General features: G+C 52.9%; 1 protein-coding gene across 1 annotated transcript; it reads right to left on the bottom strand.

The window, feature by feature from the left end:
* Positions 1 to 879: 879 nt before the first annotated feature.
* LOC141730251 (serine/threonine-protein kinase pim-1-like) lies at positions 880 to 22919 on the bottom strand. The gene is made up of 6 exons (XM_074547681.1): positions 22910 to 22919; positions 4740 to 4846; positions 4566 to 4616; positions 4002 to 4368; positions 3184 to 3360; positions 880 to 884 (listed from the first exon to the last, which is right to left on the bottom strand). Exons 1-6 carry the CDS (start codon positions 22917 to 22919, stop codon positions 880 to 882), a joined length of 717 nt encoding a protein of 238 aa, XP_074403782.1.
* Between the last annotated feature and the right edge of the window lie 2099 nt (positions 22920 to 25018).

Raw genomic sequence — 25018 nt, forward strand, 5'->3', positions numbered from 1 at the left:
CCAGAGCCTCCTTTCTGTGCCCTTGGAGCTGCCTGGCACAGCAGCCTTTTCCATCTGCAAGCTCCCCATGGACAGGGAGTGCCCAGCTCCATTCCTTGCACAGCCTCCAGGAGCCCAGGGCTGCCATTTCCAGTCCCTGCTGGCACTGGGGGCTCCCAGGTGCCTCAGGCTGCTGTGACACCGCTGCCCACGGGAGGGAAGAGGGGCAGGGGCTGTGCTCAAAGTCAGCTCCATCTGCTGCTGCTGCTGCTGCTGTGGGGTCATTTGTGCAGCCCTGTCTGCCCAGAGTCAGGGATCAGATCCTGCCAGTCTCTTCCAGCCCTGGCTGCTCAGAGTTTGGGCCTTGGAGCCTCAGGTGGCCAAAGGCAGCTGCTGCTGGTCCCTCTGTGTGCCCGAGTTCAGCAGTGCTGCTCCATCAGTCTGTGCCCAGCAACGGGGAAAAGCCTGTGTGGAGCAGCTCAGCCAGCAGGAAGGGAGCTGCTCCACATGGGAACCAGGAGCAAGGACATTCCTTTTGTAGGACATGTTTTCTATTTAAAGGAGAAAAAAGGAAAAAGTAATTAAAAACTATATAAAATGTGAAAGATAAAAACAAAACCCAAGTGTGCAGTGAAAAATCTTCTCTAACTTTGAATTACGAGGTAACTGATCTTTTGGAAGAAAACTCAGTTATTTACTTTGCAAATGTGCTGATGGCATGGATCCATCTTACTGACCTCAGCAGTCTTTTTAAAAAGTTTTTGGGGATTGTTTCCAATATTGTCATTTTAAATTGTGGTCAAAGCAAGAGGAAATTGCTTTGTGCCCTTCCAGCTCCAAGCAGGACTGGGAATGGAAACTCTGTCAAAGCTCAAATCCTTTAGAAGATGACCTTCCTTCTCACCCTGCAAATGAGCCGCACATTGCTGTGGAAACTGCCAGGAGTTTCTCAGAGACACAAAGTCCCACTTACGGCTTTTTGCTCTGGTTTGGAAGTGCAGAAGGGCAATTCTCCATCCAGACTGTACTGCCTCAGGAGCACGGCCCACTCGCCAGCTTTGGCCCACTTGTGGCACTGCTAGAGGAGGAAGAAAGTGCAATTGCACAATTCCAGCCAATAAAGAAGGAAGAATGGGACAGACAAAACACCATGTGCAGATCCAGGCATTCAGCTGGGACTGTGGAGAGTTTGGGTCCTTGCCAGTTGGATGTGTGTCCCCAGCTGCAATCTCTGGGCCTGCAGCAGAGTCTCACTCACCTGCCAAAGCAGAAAGCTCAGGCGCTGTGCTCGCAACGGGCTTGTCTGATGCAAAGCTGTCAGAGCAATGTGAGGGCAGAGCCAGCCCAGCAGAGCCCTGGCAGAGCCCAGAGCAGCCTCAGCACCCGCAGAGCCCAGCTGCAAGGAGAGAAAGCAGAAAGTGCCCGTCAGCTGAGGGCTCCTGTCCCCTTGTGTCAAGGCCTGCGGTGCCCAGGCCATGCTGGCTGTGCCCAGAGCTGTGCCCAGAGCTGCCCATCCCTGCTGCCTTTGGCACAGAGCAGGAGGGCAGGACCTGTGCCCAGCGTGCAGCCAGCCACGGCACATCCAGCCCTCAGCAGCTGCCCAGAACAGGATGCTCCTGTGCTCGCTGCCAGCTCCCAAAAGCTCTGATCCCACCCTGCCAAGCACACAGGGACCCACCTCACGCCAGCCACGGCTGGAAGAAAAGCTGCTCCCAAACCATGGCCTCAGCATCCTCCAAGGGCATGGCCCATCCACGCCACAGCTGCTCCCAAGCACTTCCCCATCCACACTGGACCACCTGGAACGCTTCCTCTGGAAAAACAAACAACACATTATTGAAATAAGGTCAGATGCAAAAAGGGAAAACAAGAAAAACAGTAAAAACTCTTATCTCTGTCAGGGCCTTGAGGAAGGCCCAACCCCTGCATGCCAGGGAAAAACCCAGCCATGGCTGTGGGAAACCCACACTTTCTCTCTTCCCCCCTGCACTGCCCCCCAAAATCACGGTGACCCCAAAGCAAACAAGGGCAGTGGAGCAGCCCATACCCTTCCTTACCTGCACAGCAAAGCAGCTGGGCACAGGTTCTGGAGTCCCACCTCTGCTCCCACCATGGGGATTTGTTTGTGTTGGGCTGGCTGCCTCAGCCCCAGCCCCAGCCCGGGGCACGGTGGGTGCTGGGGGCTGTTGGCAGGGCCAGGAGCCCACTCCCATTTCGTACCCACCCCAGGCCATCCCCCAGCCTCCCAAAAAGCAGCTGGGCAGCGACTGAAGAATGAGTTACATCTGCCCCAGCAAAGGGGGAGCCTTTGGTTCCCCGCCAAGCTGGGCCAGGCCCAAATCCAGCAGAATTTCCCCAGGTGGGGACTCATCTGCAAATTCCCTGTGGAGTTTGGCTTTGAAAAAGGTGCCAGAATCAAAGTCCATCACCTTCAGCCTCCAGTGGCCAGGCTGAGGAAGAGCTTGTCATCCTTGATGTCACCCTTGCTGTCTCCAGCAGCAGCAGCAGCAGCAGCAGCATCCCCACCCGGTACAGCTTCTCCAGGGGCTCCTTCTCCTTCCCTGGGGGCAGACCAGGCTCTCAGGGCTCTGCCCAGGCCCCAGCTGTCAGGGAACCAGGACAAGCAAAACCAGCTGGGGTGGCAGCCACCAGTGCTGGGCAGAGCAGCTCAGCTCCAGCACAAGGGCTCCAGCACAAGGGCTGCGTGTTCCCATCCCATGACCCCGGTCCAGTGACACTGGCAGCACAAAAAGGGTTGGGTTCCTTTGCTTCTCATTGCCAAGGCATATGTGGAGCAGGAACTTACCAGGGCCCTGGATCAAAGTGTGCCTGTGGCTCTCTCCCTTCTTCTATGGCAGAGGAATATCCTGCATCCAAGGAACACAGAACAGGTCTTCCAGTGTGGGTCTGTCCAAGGAGTTCACGGATAAACACCACCAGATCACGTCTTTGCACTCTGGGGAGAGAAAGCAGAAACTGATGGTCAGCCAGAGAAGGCTCCTGTCTGCTTTACCCCACTGTTCCCATGCCCAGGCCATGCTGGATGTGCTCAGAGCTGGGCCTAAACTTTCCCACCAATTCCCTGTTTTGGAGGAGAGCAGGACATGTGCCACCTCCTCAGCAGCTGCCAGAGCGGGATGCCCACGAGCCCGCTGCTGGCTCCCAGCACTGGGATTCCCCCCGTGCCCAGAGAAGAGGATCCACCTTGAGAGAGCCTTTGTGGCAGCGGGAGCTGGCCCCAGCTGAGGTTCCGGCCCCTCCTGAAAGGGTGCTCCCCGCAGACCATCTGGTGCAGCAGGATGCCCAGGGACCAGATTGTTGCTGCCTCGCCATGGTACCAGCCAAAGTCTTTCCATTCCGGGGGGCTGTAGGACAGTGTTCCTATGGAATACAGATGGAGTTCATCAGGGGGATGCCGCTGCTCCCAGAGCCTGGCCCCAGCATCCCTGGGCCTGCGGGGGCTGCATCAGGGGCACACAGGGTGACCACTGCCCTCTCGCCAGCATCTGGGACTTGTGCACAAAGTTAGGGTTGGAAAAGAAGCCTCTGGTGTTGGAAGAGGGCACCCCTGGCTAGGCCCAACCATGTCATGCAAAGGAAAAACCCACTCCATGCTGGGGAGAAAACATGCCCTTATCCTCCCTGCCTGCATTTCCCCAAAAATATTATGAAGCCAATGGAAACAGGGTGAGTGGATCAGCCCAAGCCCTTCCTCTCCTCTGCACACCAAAGTGGCTGGGGCACAGGTTCCGCCCTCCCTCTCTGCTACCCCCACCCACGGGGGTTTTGGTCCAGCTGGCTGCCTCAGCCCAGCCCCAGTCCTGGGCAGAGCGGCTGGCAAAGGGTGCCAGCAGGGCTGGAAGATGGCTGCCCACCCAGCCCCGCTCTAAAGCAACTCAGCTGAAGATTCAGTGCCCTGACTGGCAGCAAAGGGAGAATCCCCGCTGCCACAGCCAGCTTGGGCTGGGAGATGTTGGGCCATGAGATGTCAGCAGCGGGAGCACAGCCCTGGGTAGGCTCACCTGCAAAGTGAGTGTAGACTGTGTCCTGCAGGTAGGTGCCACAGCCAAAGTCAATCAGTTTGGCCTGCCCGGTGTCCAGGTCAACCAGGATGTTCTCTGGCTTGATGTCCCTGTGCAGGACCCCGCAGCTGGTGCAGTGCCGCACGGCCTCCAGCACCTGGCGGAACAGCTCCCGCACCTCCTCCTCGGGCAGGAACCGCCGTGCCCCAATGAAACGCTGCAGGTCCTGACACTGCTCTGGCCGCTCCAGCACCATCACGATGCAGTTGGGGAGCTCGAGCCACTCCAGCAGCTGGACCACACCGGGGAAGCCAGTGGACACCTTGGCCAGCAGCACGATCTCCAGGGGTGCGCTGGTGCCGTCGGGCTGCGGGAGGAGCACGATGCCGTCAGTGGGGCCGATGCCGTGCCAGGCCTGGGGAAGCCCTCAGCCAGGCCGGGATGCTCTGAGCCCCGCGCTGGCCCCACGCCCGCTCTCCCTCGGGGCGTCCTGGCGGCTCCCACCGTGCCGGGCCCCGGCTCATCCCTGGCCAGCAGCCCCGGCTGCTGGCCCCGCTCACTCACCAGCTCGCCCCAGTGCCGGACGCGGTTCCGTGGCACCCTTTTGATGGCCACCTGCAAGCCACGGACAGCAGCGGGGTGAGCTCGCCGCCTGCACTGCGAGCCCCATCCTCTGCCCTCCGCCCTCCTCCTCCTCCATCCCCTCCTCCTGCGCCCGCCGCAGGCCCCGCCGCTCACCGGGGCGCCGTCCGAGAGCCTCGTGGCCGCGAAGACTCTGCCGAAGCCGCCGCGCCCCAGCAGCGATCCCAGCCGGTACCGCTCCTGCAGGGCCTCCTGCGCCGTCCCTGCGGGCGGGACGCGGCTGTCAGCGCTCGGCCCGGGGCCAGCAACGGCCTCCGAGCGCCCCTCACCCGCCCCGGGCCGGCCATGCCCAGGCGTTCGCTCCCGGGAACGCGGCACGGGAGGCTCGGGGCCGGCGGCCGCGATGCCGAGCAGCGGAGCTCGGGCCGGGGAAGCCGCAGCGGAGGCGGCGGGAGCGGCCGCGCCACGTGTGTGCTCCGCGGGCCCCGGGAGGAGCAGGGGCCGGGGTCGGGGCCGGGGTCGGGGCTGGGACTGGGGTCGGGGCCGGGGCCGGGGCCGGGGCTGGGGCCGGGAGTGGACCCTGCCTCGGGTCCGGGGCCGCGCTCGGGCCAGGCGGAGCCGAAGGGCGGCGATGCCACCCCCGCCCCAGGCACTGATGCCCGCCCAGCAGCGCCACCGCCAGTACAGCCCGAGCCGGGCTGAGGCGAGACCGCGGCGGGACGGCCGGGGCCGGGCACGGGGCAGCCCCGCCCGGGGCCGGGGGCGGGCCGGGGGCATGGCCCGGCCCGGCAGGGGAGAGGGAGGCGGGGAGACGAGAGGGACGCCGGGTAAGGGACCCCGAGTGAAGGGTGCCCGACAGCGGGAAAGGGAGAGAAAGAGAAAGAAAGAGAGAAAGAGAAAGAAAAGGAGAAAGACTATTCAAAAATATCTGTTTTGGTGCTGCCGCCGCTACTGCTGCCGCTGCCGCCGCTGCTGCCGCCGCTGCCGCCGCCGCTGCTGCAACTGAAGCCCCGGGGCCGTTCGTCCCCGTGTCCGTTCCCCGCTCGCCCCACGAGCCCCACGTTCGAGCCCCGCGCGCCCCGGGGACAGCCCCTCCATCTGCCCAAACACGGGAACTTTGCAGCCTTGAGCCCAGATGCAGAGCCCTGACTCCTGCACACTGGCACAGCGATCCCCTCGCTCGCTGCTGTGCATTGTCCTTGCTGAGGGTCAGACACTGTCGAGCCACCTTGCCTTGGGGTAGGATTCCTACCTGAGCCCAGCACTGCCCTTACACCTCCAGTGTTGCTTTCCAGTAAAAACAGGGGAAGGAAAACTGTGTCTGGCTCATGGTATTTTAGAGTGTCTAAAAATCACTAAGTCATCCATCCTAGAGGTGAGGTGCATCTGGAATTACTGGGATGGAGAAGCAGTGCGACATTGAAAAGGGGAGCATAGAAATAAATAGAGGAAAACATCTTGGATTGTTTCTTTCATTTTCATTTCCCTTCTGGAAAGCTGTTTCAGTTTTCCAGGAATCTTCTCCTGTCTGCTCTTCCCAAGAATCTCTCATGGAGAACAAGGTCAAGCTTCTGTCACAAGATTTGCCACCAGGAAATTACGCCACTGGTGAAATTTTCATTGTGACTGTTTGTGCTGGCTTAGGACAAATTTGGGGAGGAAACCTCCTAAAGGGGTCCGTCTTGAAAGCAAGTTCAAGCGGCCCCTCCCCCTACTAGTTCAGGGAAAGACTTCCCTTGAGAAAAGTGAAAAAAATCCCAGTTTTTTTTAACAAGTAAAGTATTCAGAAGCATGAAAAATGAATAATATTAAATAAAACCTCTGACAGTGCTGAAGAGATGGCAAATTCAGAAAGTCCTTTTGGTGGGTTGTAGTTGGCTCCCTCTGTCTCTTCTAAGTCCCTCTGGTGCTGGAATGCAGCGTCCCAGAGCTCGGTGGGCCACAGGCGTGAGCTGCCGGTGTTTGTCTGGGTTTTCAGTCCAGAGTAGGTTTAAGCAGTTCCAAGAAAAAGAAAAGTCACAGTCCGAGGAACTTCCCTTCCTAAGGTGGCTAAAATCAAATTGCTGGACCTGGGCTGTAAAGGCATCGGGAAATTTCCACATCTGGGCACTGGCGGTCCCAGCAAACACCAGAGCTGGATGGTGCTGGAGCCAGAACCTGCAGATTTCCAAACTTTGGCTTTCTGTGCCAGCAAATCACTGGGCTTGGCCTGTGCCAGCACCAGGAAGTTTTCAGATCTGGGCGCTGGCACTGCCAGCAAACACCAGATCTAGGTGGTGTCGTTGCCAGTGACAGAAATCTGCCGGATTTGGGCTCCGCTGACATCGGGAAATTTCCAAATCTGGGTTCCTGTGCAGGAAACACAAGATGTGGGTGGTGCCAGACCCAGTAGCAGAAAGTTGCCAGGTTTTGGGTTTCTGTGCCAGCAAATTGCTGCACTTGGGCTGTGTCAGAATAGGGAAATTTCCAGATCTGGGCACTGGCAGTGCCAGCAAACGCCAGTGAAACCTTCTGGTCCTCGTCTGCACTGTTGACCAGTGGTTTCCCTGAGAACCAGCTCTGGCAACTTTACAGACAGAGACTGCTTTCATCTCATTGTCTGGAAACACAACAAACGAGACGGCGTACACAGTACAGAGAGAGAAGCAGAAAAAGGCCTGGGTCCAGGGTCTAGCAGGAATATTTATACATTTATGTATGGGGAGGGGTTAAGGTGGAATCTGAGGGAAGAATCCAAGAGGAAGGAATGATTAAGAATATTACAGTGTTTGCAGTATAAAGTAACCAATGGTAGCAAAGAGAATTCAGAACTTTCCAGTAATAATCTGCATAACTGAACAAGAGGATTATGGGCGGGAGCTCCTGCTGACCCCAACTAAAGAGGGTTTTCCCATGGCCTTAAGCCGAGGTCTCCCTCTTCTTTTAAACCAACCCAAACACACCAGATCTGGGCAGTGCCGGGCTTTGGCTTTCTTTGCCAGACAATTGCTGCATTTGGGTTGTGCTGGCACAGGGAAATTGCCAGATCTGGGCACTGGCAGTGCCAGCTAAAGGCAGATCTGGGTGCTGCCGGTGCTATCACCAGAAAATTGCCGGGTTTTTTCTTTCTGTGCCAGCAAACTGCTGGACTTGGGCTGTGCTGCCACTGGGAAACTGCTGGATCTGAGCACTGGCAGTGCCAGCAAACACCAGATCTGGGTGGGGCCAGCACCAGGTATTTGCAAGGTCTTGGCTTTCATTGCCACAAAATTACTAGACTCAAGCTGTGCCGGCACCGGGAAATTCCAGCATCTAGGCACTGGTGGTGCCAGCAAACACCGGATCTTGGCATTGCCAATGATGGTAGCAGGCAATTGCCAGATTATGCCTTTCTTTGCCAGAAAATTTCTGGACTTGGCTCTGCCAGAACCGGGAAATATCCAGATCTGAGCACTGGCAGTGGCAGCAAACACCAGGTCTGAGCACCTGTATTGGCATCAGGAAATTGCCGGATTTTGGCTGTCTGTGCCAGCAAATTGCTGGACTTGGGCTGTGTCAGCCCTGGAAAATTTCCGGATCTGGGCGCTTGTGCAGTAAACACCAGATCTGGGTGGTGTGTCGTAGTGTGTTTTTGTACTTTATAATATTTTGTAATAGTTTTGTTTTTGAATCCCCGTATTTTTCCCAAATGGTTCATCCCAGATGGTACCCCTCTCCCTTTACCTGTGTAATCCCTTTCCCTTGCTGAGATCATCCCCAAATTCCCACCCTGGCTCTCTGTCAATCACTCAGCATCCCATCCCCTCCATCTAGAAGCTTCGGTCCAGGATGTCGAGTGACCAGCCAAAGGCTGGGGGTCAGCACCCCAAGCCTTGCCCTATATGCTGTCCTAAATGTCCGTCCCCCAGTACCCATCCCTTAGGGTCACTTATTGGTTAGTAAAATGTTATCTACTTTTGGTTTCTACCTCCCTTTAAATGTAACCTTGGCACATCTCCCAGGGTTCTCAGCAGGAGCGCCCTGAGGTGTAGGGGCTCCTTTGGGACTCCTGGAATAAAACCTGGGATTAACCCCTGCTAAGAGTCGGCCCTTTATCTTGTACCCATGTCTCTGGTGTCTCTCCTGCTGCAAAGATGACCACGTGCCCTCCATACCCTTGGGGCTTGGGAGAGTGTCTCCCCGCTGTCGGCCGTGTCGGGGTTGCCCCCCAGTGTCTGCCAACTCGGGACTGGCTGAGGGTTCCTGAGAGGCTCCCAGAGGGACAGAGACACTGCCCTTATAGGTAAACTGAATGGCCCAGGGATTTTGGAGGTAATTACAAATTGGCCTGAAGGTGAAAATTTTGGTGTCACAGATGAAGAACAAGACCAGCAACATGGACTGAAGAAGCTCCTCCATATAACCAAATTTTCCCAGAGGAAACACGCTACGGTCTTTTCACTGATCCCCCGATTTTACCTCTGGCCTCTCCATCCCCAGAACCAGCAGCCGCTCCAATCCCATTACCACCTCCAATTAACCCTCCTATGGTCAATACTCCTACCCTAACCTCAACTCCCTCATCTGCTCCAAATACTTCTGTCCCACTTCCCTCTAATCCAGTTCGTTCTCCAGCCTTCCCCTCTTCCAGTCTCTTCCACTGTCTCTCCAGCCTCACCCCCAGTGTCCTTTCCTACAGGTTCGGTCTCTTTCCCCTTACCTACTGCTGTACCATTACCTCTCCCTAACTGGGAGGGGAGCACCTCCATCCCTAACCCAGCTAGTAGGAGCCCACTAGCCCGCACTCATCCCATTTCTTCACAGAAGGGTAACCTCACAGAGGGACCTTACTGTAATACACGATCTAAAACATCTAAAGTGGAGAAGCTTTTTCCTCTTGGAGAAGTCCCCATGGGTGGGATACGTGGGGGCTTGGGTTTGTAAATGCCCCATTAACAGCCACTAAAATTTGAGGCTTTGAAAAGGAGTTAGGGAACTTAGTGGAGGATCCAGTAGGTATATCGAACCAAGTAGACCATTTCTAGGCCCCAACATTTACACCTGGGGAGAGTTGTACTCTATTTTTAAAATTCTGTTCAGCCCTGAAGAAGTGAGGATGATCAGGGCCACAGGAATGCAGATCTGGGAGTGAGAAAATCGTTCAGGAGATCCCAATGACCAGAAATTACCCTTACAGGGCCCTGAGTGGGACCCTAATGAAGAGGAAGATAGGAGGAACATGGAAGAGTATAGGTCTCTGATGGTTAGAGGAATAAAGGAATCAGTTCCCCAAAGTAATAACACAAAACTAGCTTTTGATAGCATGCAAGAAAAGGATGAAACCCCAGCTACTTGGCTTAATAGGTTAAAGAGGAACTTCCAATTATATTCCAACGTAGATCCCAATAGCTCTGAAGGCCAAGTGCTTCTAAAAGTGCAATTTGTTACAAAATCGTGGCCAGACATCCAGAGAAAGTGAGAGAAAATGGAGGACTGGCAGGAAAAGGGAATAAATGAATTATTAAAGGAAGCCTTAAAGATATATTTAAGGAGAGAAGAAGAGAAAGCCAAAGCTACAGCTAGAATCATGGTACCTGTAGCCAGGGAAAGTCAAGGGGTAAACAGAGATCAGCAGGGACAATCATCGAGAGTCAGTGAAAGCAGACGAAAGTCCTCCTTTGAAACACCCAAAGACAAACCTATACTACCTCCATGGGTGGATACAAACAGAAGATCAGTGGTACTCAGAAAGTAAACTCAGAAGATCACTGAGTGAGAGGAAATGTTATTATTATGGAGAGATAGGACACATAAGAAGGAATTACAATAACCTCTCTTTTGATGAGGCAATTGTAAAAGAACGAGAGGCTCTTGAGAGACTCCTGAGGGGAGATGACTAGGGGTGTCAGGGGCTTTACATGCTAGGGGACCCAATGTATCATCAAGAAGAGCCCCTAGTAAACTTTGAGGTGGGTCCCCAAAGTGAGGAATTGGAATTTTTAGTTGATACTGGAGCAGATAGATCAAGTATAAAGGAATTACCCACCAGAGTGACGCCTGGGAGAAAGGTCTGTGAGGTGATGGGAGTAGAGGGAAAACCATTTAGAGCCTCCATAGTTGAAAATGTAGAAACTAAAGGAAATGGAAGGCAGTGTGTGGCTGATTTTATCTATTTACCTAATCTAGAAAGTAATTTGCTAGGAAGGGACCTACAAGTCCAATTAGGAGTGGGAATTATCCCAAAGGATGGGAGAATGATAGTCCAGATCATGAAATTGACATCGGGAGATACAGAGCAGATAAACCCAGAGGTTTGGGCAGGAGAAGGAAAGAGGGGCTATCTAGACATCCCACCAATAAGAATTGAAATGCAAAAAGGAATTCCTCCCGTTCGGGTAAAGCAATACACAATGTCTATTGAGGGAAAAAAGGGACTGACCCCTGTGATTGAGCAGCTATTAGAGGAAGGTATCTTAGAGCCGTGTATGTCTCCCCACAACACCCCTATTTTAGCAATCAGGAAGGCAGAGGGAAAATACCGATTGGTCCAAGACTTAAGGGAAATGAATAAGAGAACTATACCCAGGCATCCAGTGGTCCCAAACCCCTACACCCTCTTAAGTCAGATCCCAAGGGAGCATGCCTGGTTTACTATTATAGATTTAAAAGATGCATTTTGGGCATGTCCTCTTGCTGAGGAATATAGGGATTGGTTTGCATTTGAGTGGGAACATCCAGAGAAGAGGAGGAAACAACAATTAAGGTGGACGTGCCTACCCCAAGGATTTACCGAGTCCCCAAATCTCTTTGGGCAAGCCTTAGCAGGGCTTCTAGAACAATTCACCCCGGAGTACAAATTCTGCAATATGTAGATGACTTATTAGTATCTGGAGAGGAACAGAATAATGTCAGGGCAACAAGTATACGACTTCTAAATTTCCTAGGAGCAAAGGGTTTAAAAATATCCCAGAATAAATTGCAATTTGTGGAAGCAGAAGTTACTTATCTGGGACACATAATTGGGAAATGATATAAGAAATTAAGTCCTGAAAGAATTTCAGGCACACTATCCATATCAGCACCAATAACTAAGCAACATGTCAGAAAACTATTAGGCTTGTTTAGGTACTGCAAGTTATGGTTAGACCAAAATACCCAAAGTGTAAAATTTTAATATGACAAATTAGTAAACCCTGACCCAACAGAATGGACAGCTGAGGATGACGAAAAACTAAATAATTTGAAAGACAAACTATCCTCGGCACCTGTCCTAAGTTTGCCCAATCTGGAAAAAAGAATTTTACCTATTTGTAAATATGGAGAAAGGAATTGCTTATGGGGTGGTAGCCCAAGAGTGGGGAGGGTGTAAGAAACCAATTGCTTACATCTCCAAACTGCTAGACCCAGGAGCTAGGGGGTGGCCCGCCTGTATTCGAGCAGTTGCTGCAGCAGCCACTTTAACTGAAGAAACTCAAAAACTGGCCTTGCGAGGCAAAACAAGAATCCATACAACCCATGATCTAAAAACAATTTTAAGCCAAAGGATCCAGAAGTGGCTTACTGACTCGAGTATTGAAATATGAAATAATCCTAATAGATGCTGACAACCTAGAGCTGGTAACCTCTAAAACCCTAAATCCAGCACAGTTTCTCTCTGGAGAGCCATTATTAGAACTAGAGAATAACTGCTTGGAACTGGTGGACTTTCAGACAAAAGCTAGGGAGGATCTGGAAGAGACACCTTTACCTTATGGAAGAAAATTATTCATTGATGGGTCTTCAAGAGTAGTGGAGGGGAAAAGGATGTCTGGATATGCAATAATTGAAGATACAGAAAAGGAAGACATGAAAATTACCAAGAAGGGCAAACTGCCTTCTAATTTGTCAGCTCAGTGTTGTGAAATCTATGCCTTAAAGAGGGGACTTGACTTATTGGAAGGCGACCAAGGGACAATTTACACTGACTCACAGTACGCCTTTGGGATCATTCATACATTTGGAAAGATTTAGTAGGAATGTGGGTATCTGAACTCCAAAGGAAAAAACTTCGTGCACACAGAACTGATAAGATCAATATTAGAATCTCTACCTAAAGCTGCAGAGATTGCAGTGGTACATGTTAAGGGACATCAGAAAGGGAATACCATTGAGGAAAAAGGGAATCAGTTAGCTGACCAAATGGCTAAGGAGGCAGCATTAGACCCAGGGGAGCCACTGAAATGACTGAGGTCAAACAAAGGGTTAGGTGAAGAAAGGAAAGGAAAGGAAAACTAGTATTCAGTGAGAAAGAACTAAAAGCAATAAAAGAATTAAAAATGCATCAGGGGGAACAAGGGGAGTGGTTGACACCAGATGGGCGTAAATTTTTAAATAAAGACCTCGCCCAGAAAATGTTAACAGAGATACATGAATAAACCCATTGGGGGCTCCAAGGGTTATGCGATCACATTTTAAGAGAAACTCTATGTATCGGAATATATGAGTTAGCAAAAGCAGTCACTCAAGGGTGCTTAATTTGGCAAAAAGTAGATCAAAAGGTGATGAGAAAAAACATACCAGGGGAAAGAGAATTAGCCCAAAGGCCATTCCAAAACATTCACATAAATTTTACTGAAATGCCCCCTGTACAGAATTACAAATATTTATTGGTAATAGTTGACCACCATGCTCATTTGGTAGAAGCCTTTCCAACTAGAAAAGAAACCACGGAAATAGTTGCCAGGATTATCTTAGAAAACATCATTCCCCGATATGGGTTGGTGAACAATATTGATCCTCACCCCTGTGATGAGAGCCTGGCTTCTGTGTAGGAATCATCACCGGGACAGGAAAAGTCCTCCCTGCAGACACATCTGTAACACATCAGCCACAGAAGCTTCTGCCATCTCTGCTCAGCTCCACGGGCACCACTGAGCCGCAGGAGCGGTGAGGGGATCGCGCAGGGCGAGGGCACAGACGTGCATGGCTCTGTCCTGGCACCTGCAGCGATGCCCCCTGGCCGAGCTTTGGGCTCTGAGCTGGCAGCTCTCCCAGGGGAAAGGCCTTGACCTACCCTCACCATCTCCCAGAGGCTCAGTCATGGATGTGGTTTTGGAAGCCAGATCACCTTCACCAACAAGTTCATCTGCAAAGAAAGGCAGGACAGAACATCACCCATGGCACTATAGCAGATCCTCGGGCTGCAGGCAAGGCTCAGCCCTGGGGCACAGCCCTGGGCCTGGCCCCTGCCCGTTCTACTCTTCTCTGTGACTGCATAGAGCACACAGAAGGACACAGTCATTGCACACGGGAGGAGGATGGACAGCTAAATGCTCCTTCCTCCCACTGACAGCCATCCTGTGGGATCCCTCACTGCTCCAGAAAGAAGCGGGGCAAGGTTTACAGAATTCTTCAGCCCTGACTTAACGTTAACAAAAATGGCTGATGGGTGAGCGCTTGCCACATGGACACTGATTATTCTGCCAGTAAAAAGGGAAATTCAGAACTTGCCTCTGGCATTCGCCAAGACATTCACAGTGTCATTCACCTGGACTTCCAAATCTTCCAAGGAGTGATCCAAATCTAGAATGGAGCAAAGACCTGAACCATTTCCTTTGTGTGCTGGGATCCCGTTCTGCCTTTGGGAACAGGGCATTGCAAGGGGGTTGGTTAAGGCTACGGGAGCCATGTGTGAATGGACCAGGCCAAACTGCACAGGGGCCTGGGGAGCTCTGGCCTGGCTCCTCGTCACTCTGCACCCTCTTTGCAGGCCCTGTGACACATCCCTGGAGAGGAAACTGGGGCTGCCCAGGGCCATGGGGTCTCTCTCCGTCCCCCAGAGGAAACCCTCCCTAAAGGCCTGGGGAAAACCGTCCCCAGCACTTCTTGGGGAGCAGGGAGCGCTGTCCCGGGAAAGGGGAGCCAGGCTGCCGGCTCACCTGCCCGCCACCCTTGCAGCGGAGCAGCCTGGGCAGCCCTGGCAGGCAGGGCCACGGCCAGGAGGAGCAGGAGGAAGAGGCGCAGAGCAAGGGCCATGGTGCCTTGCCCTCTGCCAGTCCCACAGCTCTTGCTGCCACCGCTGTCGTGACACTGCTGTCCCAATGTCAGCACCACTGCTGCCACCGCCGCTGCTGCCACAACAGTTGTGCTCAAGGACTGAGTGCTCGCTCCTTGTGCTGCTGTGCAACCACCGGGTCTGGCACCTCTGTGACCTCAGAGCCAACTGTGACCTCAGCCTGCTGTGACCCCTGAGCGTGCTGTGACCTCATGGCCTCAGCTGTACCCCCAGAGTGTGCCCACATCTGTACAAATGGACTGCCTTGATTGTTTTTGTGTATCCCAGGTCCATTGCTCAGCAAAACCTTATTTGTCACCTGCTGACATTGTGGGTCAGACTGTGTCCATGGAGATGCTCTTGATGGCTTCCCTCTTTTCCTGGGCTTGCCACTGGAGGAGGTCCAGGCCCAGATGATGCCAGGGAAGGAAATGTGCCCTCAGCCCAGGGACGCTCAGCATGGGCTCCTCCAGCCCTCGGGACCCCGCCGCTGGTCACAGCAGCCCCTGCCTGGCTCCTGCCTGCCCACACCGTGGGCATCCACGGCTGCTCCTGGGCACGGAGCTGAGCCAGTGTGGCTGCCAGGTGGGCTTTGCTGCTGCTGCCATCCGGACATTGGGGTGACAGCCCCATATCTTTATTGCAATGGAAATGCTGGGCCAAGCTCTGCCCACCTTCAGTAGGGGCCAGAGATCAGGGCCAGTGCCTTCAGGGGAGAGGACCTTGTTTGGGGGCTGGCAGCACATGCACAGCAACAAGTTGGTAAAGCAACAGTGGCAAGGACCCGAAAATATCCCTGTGTGCCTCACAAACAATCCGTGAACACCAGTGCAGAGACCCCAAGACGGCCTTGTGTGCCTCACAAAAGAACCCAGCCTCCTCCCCACCTTAGCAAGGACTCAGCTCCTCTCCAGGCCTTGACAGCAAGCACTAAACCGCCACAGTAATCGCAAGGAAGTCAAGCCCCTGCCAGCCTTACAGATCTCTCCAGTCACTTGACACCATAGAAAAGATCCCAAATCCCCATAGAAGCTCATGAGGAACCCCAGCCACACGCATCACTTCCAAAGGACCCAAAGCCCCGCACATCTTAGTGCAAAATTTGACACGCACAAGACCAGTCCCTCCAGCTCGTGTGCCTCATTGCGGACCCCTGGCATCTGCCAGCATTACAAGAGTCCCCCATACCCTACATGCCAGAGAAAAGCCAGGCTTGCCATTAACTCTAGCCAACAGTGTGTTCCCTGACAAAAATCAGTTCTCTTTGGGGAATAGGGAACACGTGTGGTGGGGCCGCCTGCACCTGTGGGAGCAATGGGGAGCGTCAGCCCGTGCGGTGCTGCACTGCTGAGCTGGCAGCACGGTGGATGAGGGCAGGACGTTCTCCATTTCCCCCAGAGCTGGGGCCTGCAGGCACCTTGCCGCCCCTTGGCACAGGCTGTGCCACCCAACAAAGCCCAGCAAGCCGGGAGGAGAGTCCGGGGTCAGCAGGAGAGAAGGCCCTGCTCTAGAACTGAGGAAGTTCCACTAGAAGCAAACAAAAGGTTAACTTGAAGAGATGCCCACTGTGCTCAAAGTTTGACTGACAAGACTAAGACGAGAGCTTGTCAAAAATCCCAGGAAATATCTGGGAAAAGGTTTTATGTATGTTGGTTGTGACTAGGTACAAAGCTCCTGCGGGAAAAGAGGCTCTGCAGCAGGCTGGCTGGCTGAAGGGATCTGACTTCTTCCTAGAATAAAGATTACCACTGAAATGCAATTTTATTTTTTATTGTAAAAGGGGGAAATATTTTCCAGAACTCTAAAAGTAGTTTCAAAAATTAGTTCCTGTTGTGGAAACAGGAACAAAACATTTGGGGATTTCTCTCTACAAAGGATATTTCTAAATATTTCTAAGAATGAAAAGTGAAGACAAAATGGGGTCACTTTTTCTCTCGATTCTAAAACTACTTACAAAAATCTTTAAACACTATAGTAATTGGGAAGATATATTTGGGGGTGTCTCTCGTCAGAAAAACTATTTTGAAATACTTCTACAAATTTCTAATTTCTAAAACAGAAAACCTAGGCAAATGGAGTTGCTTTTTCTCAGGAGCCCCATGCTGCTGCCTGCCCCCTGCGCTACCCCAGCCCTCAGGACCCTGCCGCTGGTCACAGCAGCCCCTGCCCGGCTCCTGCCTGCCCACACCGTGGGCATCCACGACTGCTCCTGGCCATGGAGCTCAGCCAGTGCTGCTGTCGGCCGGGCTGTGCTGCTGCTGCCACCCAAACACTGGGGTGACGGCACCTTCCCTTTAGTGCAACTAAAGAAAGGGCCATCACCTAGCCTGGCAGAGAGCAGGGTTAACTTCAGTGTTGTTTAGAGGGCAGGGCCAGGGGGCTGAGGGGCAGAGGAAATGACATGTTAGTCTCAGGAGGGGTTGGAGGGTGCTGGGCTGCTCCTGGGGTCTATAGAAGAAGTCGAGACGGGACAGAAGGAGATCAAAAAGGAGATGGAAGTAGCTTGGGGATATACATGGGGAGAGGAGGTGGCAGTGGGATCTCCAGGAGAATAGGAGATTTCCTTGTCGATGACTGTTCTGGCGTCTTCTTCTCAGAATTCTTGACAGGGCTGCCCAGGCTCTTCTAACTGCTGGAGGAGCTGCTCCTGCTGTTTGGGTGTGAGGTGCAGCCACCGTCTTACAACTCCTGTCCAGAGGTGGAACTGTGGAAAGAGGAGGTGGCTGAGGTTCCAGCTGCCAGCGGAACACAGGGACCCTCCTGCACAGCAGGGCCCAGAGCTGGCAAGGTTCTCCAGCACGGCTGGAGCTGCTGGCACAGCCTGGCCCAGCTGCACAGCTGCCCCTCAAGGTCCAGGCCAGCTGGGCACGGCTCTGGGCAGGCGCCCTGGCCAGGAGCGGGCCCCAGAGCACCTCTGCCTTTCAAGGGCAATCTCATCCCTGCTCTTTCTCCTCCCCACCGTGCTTTGCCTCTGCCCTGTGCCCCTGGGGCTGCTCTTGGCCAGGCAGCCTCAGTGGGAGCCAGCACTGGCTGCAGCCCCAGCGGGCCCCCCAGGACAAGGCCCAGCAATGAGGAGGCCAATGAAAGCTCTGGGCAGCAGCTGAACCCTCAGCAGTGTTCTTTGGACAATCATGGACTGGCCACACCTACACTGCAGCCTCACTGGGAATGTTTCCTATGTACAGCAGACTTTCAAAAGAAGCTGTTTGAGGGAAAGGTCAACTAAACACTCACTGTCTCCTCTTCAAGTAAGTCCAAATTTGGACGGAGCATAAGAGGAAGATCAGATCCAAGACAAGCAGGCCTGCCAGTAACCCCAGACTGAAGCCTGTTCCCTGACAGAAACCCTTTCCAAGGCCCTTCTGGGCATCAGGAACATGCGCTGTGGTTCCAGCTGCACCTGTGGGAGCAATGGAGAGCGTCAGCTCATTCTGCCATTCTTTCATTCTTTCCCCCTGGGAGGCCACAGAAGTGATTTTGCATAGACTGGTAGTGGGTGAGCTTGGTACATAATTTGTAGATGTGAGTTGCAGACATCTCAGTCCTTTCAGAGTGGTATGAGAAACCCACACTCTGCCAGTTCATTGACTTTATTACTGTTTCAGTTTTCTATTCTTTTTTTTGCTATACTCCATTGGCTTGGGGGTTTTGTTTGTCTTCGTTTGTTTTTCGTTTTGTTTTTAATTTTTTTTTCTGTTTTTTTTCAGGTTGGAAAGAGTTATAAAGATCCATATGACAACTGTACTCACTACACATGCACTGAATCAGCAGACCAGTTTTCCTTGACTAGTACAATAAAGGTCTGCCTGCCATTTGAAGAAGCAAACTGTGTGCCAGTAAGTATTTTATAGCCAGAGAAAGACTTCTGTAATGAGCCTTGATCCTGGCCTGGGAGTTATAGTTGCTGAGTATTTCTTGATCTTTTCTTGTTTGAAAGAAATGTGCTTTTCCAGCCCTGTGTCCCGTGGAAAAAAGCCAAAAATATTTGCAAACAAGCCCACACCATTTACGTTGTTGTGGGATAAGCATTGGAACTTGAAAAAGAAGGGTATTGGAGCAATAGCAAGGAAGGATTTTCATCACTTGAGAAAGTTCAGTGTTATAAAATGCAATTGAACAAGTGGTGACTCATCATGGATCCTTGTGGGACTGATGAACAAAATGTCTCCTGATATGTGGTGTCCCATTAAGCAGGGAAATGGAACATGAATGAGCTGGCAGCACAGTGGATGCGGGCAGGACATTCTCCGTTTCCCCCAGAGCTGGGGCCTGCAGGCACCTTGCCGCCCCTTGGCACAGGCTGTGCCACCAAACAAAGCCCAGCAGGCCGGGAGGAGAGCCTGGGGGCAGCGCAGCTTCTTGGGCAGTGGCTGCTTGGAGGGACATGGGCCAAAGCCATCCCTGAGCAGCCACTGCCAGCCCTGGCCCTCCCTGCCCCGTGACAGCTCCCCCAGCCCCAGGGCACAGAGTCAGGCCCTGTCAGGACCCAGTGCAGCCCCTGCCCAGTCAGGAGCCAAGGCTGGCTCTGGCCCTGGGCTCGCAGCAGGGCTCCCGCTCGGGGCTGCTCCTGTGTCTTGGGCCTCTGGGCACTCAGGGCCAGCTCTGGAGCAGCTGCAGCGGAAGGGACGTTGGTGCACGGGTCCCCTTTCCCAGGGGCTATGAACGAGCTCCAGAGGTGCCTTCAGCTTTGCCTGCCACCGGGCCGTGCAAGGGCAGACCCTGGGGGAAGAGCTGCAGCCACACAGCCCCGCCAAGGGCTGAGCCCTGCTGAGCCCAGCACAGCAATTACCTTCTGAGCCTGTGCCCATGCCTGTGTTTGGCTTGGCCTTCCTTCCTGCAGCAGGGGCTGCCAATCGGCCTCTGCTTCATTGGGGAAACACCTCCTTCTGTCCTGCCTTTTGGCCCATCACTTGAGAAACAAAAAGTACACCTGAACAGATGGAACGATTCTCCATTACTTTGATAGCATGTTCAGGACATCATGCTTATGCAAAATCGGGTGTAATCAACAAATCATCTGGTCTTTTTCAGCTGGGCCAGGGCCCACCCGCCTCCAAACATCTGCCAGTGCTGAGCAGAAGTTGTGAGTGGATCGTGCAGGGTGAGGGCACACACAGAATCACAGAATCACAGAAATTCTAGGAAGGGACCTTTAAGATCATCGAGTCCAACCCATGTTCTAACACCTCAACTAGATCATGGCACCAAGTGAATGGCTCTGTCCTGGTGCCTGCAGCGATGCCCCCCTGGCCGAGCTTTGGTCTCTCAGCTGGCAGCTCTCCCAGGGGAAAGGCCTTGACCTACCCTCACCATCTCCCAGAGGCTCAATCCTGAACGTGGGCTGGGAAGCCAGATCACCTTTACCAACAGGCTTAGCTGCAAAGAAAGGCAGGACACAATAGCTCCAATGGCACTGCTGAAGATTCTCCTTCAGGCCTGAGTGGCAGTGAGGGCACCTGGGTGATTGGGGATATCCAAGGCACACCCTTGTCTCTGCCTTCCAGTCAGGAGCACGGCCAGGGGGACCTCGTGCCTGCAGTGGCCCCACACTGGGATGGAAGGAGCCCCATGCGGGGTAGTTGGGGCAGAAAGGACTCCCTGGAGCTGCCAGCAGCTCCAAACCCAGCCCCAGGCAGGGCCAGGGCTTGGCAGTGGCAGCAGAAGCAGCTCGGGCTCCCTGGGGGCAGCAAAGGAGCTGAGAAAGGCTCAGCCCCGGGGCACAGCCCTAGGCCCAGCCCCTTCCCTCTCTGCTCTTCTCTGTGGCTGTACAGAGCGCACAGAAGGACACAGTGGCATTGCACACGGGAGGAGGATGGACATATAAATGCTCCTTCTTCCCACTGACAGCGATCCTGTGGGATCACTCAGGGCTCCAGAAGGGAGCAGGGTAAGGTTTCCAGAACTGATCCACCCTCAGAAGAACTTAAGGGAACTGTCTCATGAGTAAACTCTTGCCACACAGCCACGGATTATTCTGTCAGGAAAGGTACATTCAGAACATGCCTCCAACATCTGGCAAGGTCTTCAAAGCACCATTCACCAGCATTTCCAAGTAATCCAAGTCATGATCCCAGTCGAGAAGGGAGCAAAGATGCTACAGAACCATTTCCATTGTGTGCTGGGATCCCCTTCTCCCTTGGGGAATTGGGCACTGCAAGGGGGTGGGGTAAGGTTGTGGGAGCCTGTGGCTCCTGGTCACTCTCCACGGTCTTTGCAGGTCCTGTGCAACATCCCTGGAGGGGCAGCTGGAGCAGCCCAGGGTCCTGGGGCTCTCTCCCTCCCACACAGAAAAGCCTCACTAAATGTTTGGGGAAATCTGCAGTGCCACAGCTGTCATTCCCGACCTCCGTCCCTCCCTCCTGCTTGCCCACCTGCCCATGGAACAGCTCCCACAGCCCATGGGCACATGGCCAGGCCCTCTCAGGACACACTGGAGCCTTGCTCTCCCCCTCTGCCCTTTCCCCACCACAGGCACCCCGTGCAGCCGCTCCCAGGTTTTGGGACATGTCTCCCACAGAGGGAGCCCAGCAGGACAGCTCAGTACCCGAGTGCCCTGAGCCTGCTCGGGACAATTCCTCTGGGCTGTGCCCATCTTGTCCGGGCTGTGCCCGCAGTGCCAAGCAGCAGAGAGGGCAGCTCAAGCCTCAGCAGGGCTCAGGCCCAGAGGCACAGCAATTACCTCCTGTGACTGTGCCTGGCATCGCCTCCCTTCCTGCAGGAAATGCCACCTTCCATAGAGCCTCTCTGTCCATCCCTTGAGAAAGGAAGAGGCACAGCTGGATCAGATGGAATCATTGCACATCCTGGAGGTGGCCTCTTCAGGAGGCAATACTTGTCCAAGACATGGGTTATGATCAGGAAAATCCTGATCCCCCCAGGCCTTTGGGGCTGGCTATGACCCTCCCTCCTCCAAGCAGCCACACCTCAGGATGTGCCTGGGGACTGGGAAAATGCAGGGGATCCCTGGTGAGTTTGGGCTGTGCGGCAGCTGATGCCATATGCCTTCCTGCAGAGGCTGGGGAGAAGCTGCAGCCAGGCCAGGCTGGGAAACAGCCCTGCAGGGCATGGAAGCAGCAGCAGGGCAGCGAGGCTGCCATGGATCCCTTCCTGGTGTTCCGGGCACGGCGTGTCCAGATGTGCAGCCAGAGCCCTCGGCTGCTGAGCTCCAGGACAAGGCTGAGGGAATGCACCCACCATTCCCTTTGAGCAGTTCTCTCACAATGTGCTTCAGGATGTTGTTTGGCCCATGGTGAGGAAAGGGTAGAAGGGGAGCGAGGCTGCCATCGATCCCTTCCCGCTGTTCCGGGCTCTGCTCTGACGTGGGGGACCCTGGCTCACTCTAGGATCTCTCCCAGGTCTCCTCCCAGAGCTTCATCCCACAGCTCAGCCCCAAGGGCCAGACAGGTATTAGAAATTTCACAGCCCACCATTGGTGATACATAGTCAGAATGCACAGGAAAACTCTAGCTGTGTTTCAAAATACCAGATGCTGTGTTGTTTCCTTCCCACTGCAGATTTTCCATTGCCCCAGCCTCAGCCCCTGGCAGTCTGCCTGGATGTTCTCCCCACGCTGCTTCTGCAATCCCACTCGTCCAGGTCCTCCTGGTTCTGTGGGCAGCTCTTCGGGCCATTGAGGCCCTGTTCCTCCTTTGTTTGTCAGCATGTCCGAGTGAGAGATGATTCAGGGGCTCAGCACCAAGGCCTCCAGCAGCAGTGGTCAATTCCTGAGCGCGCTCAGGGGCCACAGGCAGCTGCCCATGGCTCTGGCAGGGATGTGAAGGGGAGGCCGTGCAGGGGAGCAGCCCCCACGGCCCAGCCCTGCCCATGGGGGCCTGCAGCCCGTGGGGATGGAACAGCAGTTTCTGGTTGTGAAAGTCCATCCAAAAATCCTTCATTTTTTGCCTCACAATTGTCATGAGAAAAGACCCCCAAAAGGTTAAAAACTGTTGAGCCAGTTGGGAAAGAAAGTCTCATGCTTATTCAGTGTGTTCACAGGTGGTGTTTTCAGAACATGCCATGCTGAACTTGAAGGGGCATGCTGCCCTTTTCTGAACAATGGAACTGGACTTTCTTCCAACCTCCTGACTTGGCTGCACTGAGCTCTGGGGTGGCTCCTCCCCTCCAAGAGAAGACCCCTCTCGCCTGCCTTCAACCACCGTGACAGACAAACAGAGGTGCGAATCCCCTCATCAAGGAACCAAGACAAGACAAGGAACCCCCCGGCACCCTACTGGCACCCCCCTGGTACCCCCTTGGCAACCTCCTTCCAGAGACTGGGACTGAACCCCCCCCACCAGCTTGGGGAGGGGGGAAAAACTGCCCAGAGTAAACGTACCTGCGAGCATTCGGGCATGAAAACAATGGAGTAACCTCCCCCCTCCTGCTGTTCCTATTCTTTTGCCCTCCATGGAAACCAAATTTCGGCCACCCTTCCCCCGACCAAGAACAGTATATTTTGGGGTTCGGTTCCGACTGTCCTCTGAGATCTCCCCAAAGCGTGCACCAGCGAGTTTCGGCGGCGAGACCCCCGAAGACATCACATTTTGGTAGCTATAAGCCCCTCCCTAACCTTCTTTCCTCCCTCTTTCCCTTGTCTTACCCTTCTCTTCCCCAGATTCCCTAACCAAATGCATATTCCGTTGTGGTTATCATTAATAAAATTGCATTTTGTTGATTTGTTACTGCAAAACCCCTGTGCCTTTGTTGGTTATTTTTTGCACCAAAAAAAATCATTCGTCACCCGTTCATTTCAGGTGGACCCTCACATAATTGGCGACGAGGATGGGATTCTGGAAGCCAGTGAGATTTTGCAGGTTCTGTGTAGTCTGTAATCTCCGTCAGACTGCATATGCCAAAGCCAAATCTCACCCTTGATTGAGCACACAGGCTCCGGAATTGACACAAAAGATTTTTCGGTGCAAAAGCAGGGGAAATTGTTACAGTCACTTCTGTTACTGATCTTACCGGCACGGACACCGACACTGATACTCCTCCTAATCCTGATATTGATATTGGAATTGATGTTGTATTGGAGTTGTATCTGAACCTGTTACTGTTGTTACTGCTGTATTTGTGTACCTGGACTGTCTAAAAGGGAGGGGACAGACCTGAAGAAATTAAGCTGTGCCTTTTAGACAGATATTGTCCCTTCACCTACACATGGAGCAAGGGGTGGCCCAGCGAAGGCTGAGTGGCATTCCCCCTGTTCTAGGTTCTGGTCCCCTCACAAAGAAAACATTTGTGTGCGTGTGTGAGTGTGATTGTGTATCTGGACTGTCTGGAAAGGAAGGGACAAACCTGAAGCAATTAAAACAGTGCCTTCCAGACAGATTTTGTTTCTTCAGCTATCTAGGGAGACAAAGGGCATAAAAAGGTCTGTATGATTGTGTAACTTGAGTTCACAAATCAGCTCCCTGGTATACTTCTGGTCCCTTCACACAAAATGAATGAAAATCTCAATCCTAAAGCAAAAGCTGACTTTTACTGGTTGCTTGCTAAACACAATGCAAAACCGTCATCTGGTGGAGAAACTTGGACAGAGAACAATTGGTTTAATTTGGAAAATGTCATTGATAGAATATGTTCTCTGCAACATGAATCAAAATTCAAAATAGGTAAAAATAAGAACATTCTTTGCTCAGTTCTCAGAGCATGTCTCACTGCAGCCATAGAAAACCGCTGTAAATGGAGAAGTGAGGAAATGATAATTATAGACTCCCTTCAAAATTTAGTTGAAATTTTGCAAAAACAGTTAAATGAGGATAGAAATGAAATTTACATGCTGCAAGCTGCCCTCAGAGAAGAACACACCAAAAACATACACAAAATCAACTCCTCTACAGAGGAGGAAGAAAAAGGAACACCTTGCATTAAAAAAATCTATCCATACAAAGAGTTCGAGGCAGCAAAACAAAACTATCCTTACAAAGAATCTGAAACAGTTAAAAATTGTGGGGAAAATTGCTGTCCTCGTTTGAGACTTTTTATTAAAACTGAATATAATTATATTAATGATGAAGACCTGGATCCCCACATAACAACTAAACAAACACCATTCAGCGCTACCGAATTAACTAAATTGAAAAAGGAATTCGGACGCCTTCCTCATGAATCAGAAACGGAGTATGTGTTCTGTGTGTCTCTCACTGGCAGAGACCAGATTAAGTTAACTGAACAAGAAGCCAGTGGATACTGGGGACGTGGTGTTTTCCTAACAACAGGAGATAAGTGTGACTCCTGGTCTCTAACACAACATGCAGCCTATTGGGCCGGGGGAATAAATCACTTGGAAAGGGGTGATCCCCTGGCAATTGCCACTACCTCCGACCAGATCTTAGAAAGTGTACAAAAAGCTGCATGTTTGCAAATGATTCATGAGAGAAAATTAATTCCTGGTTTTGAATCCCCAATGCAACTGCCTGTGAAGCCTAAAATTATGACCCCT

The sequence above is a fragment of the Zonotrichia albicollis genome, chromosome 9, assembly GCF_047830755.1.
Source record: "Zonotrichia albicollis isolate bZonAlb1 chromosome 9, bZonAlb1.hap1, whole genome shotgun sequence".
Lineage (NCBI taxonomy): Eukaryota > Metazoa > Chordata > Aves > Passeriformes > Passerellidae > Zonotrichia > Zonotrichia albicollis.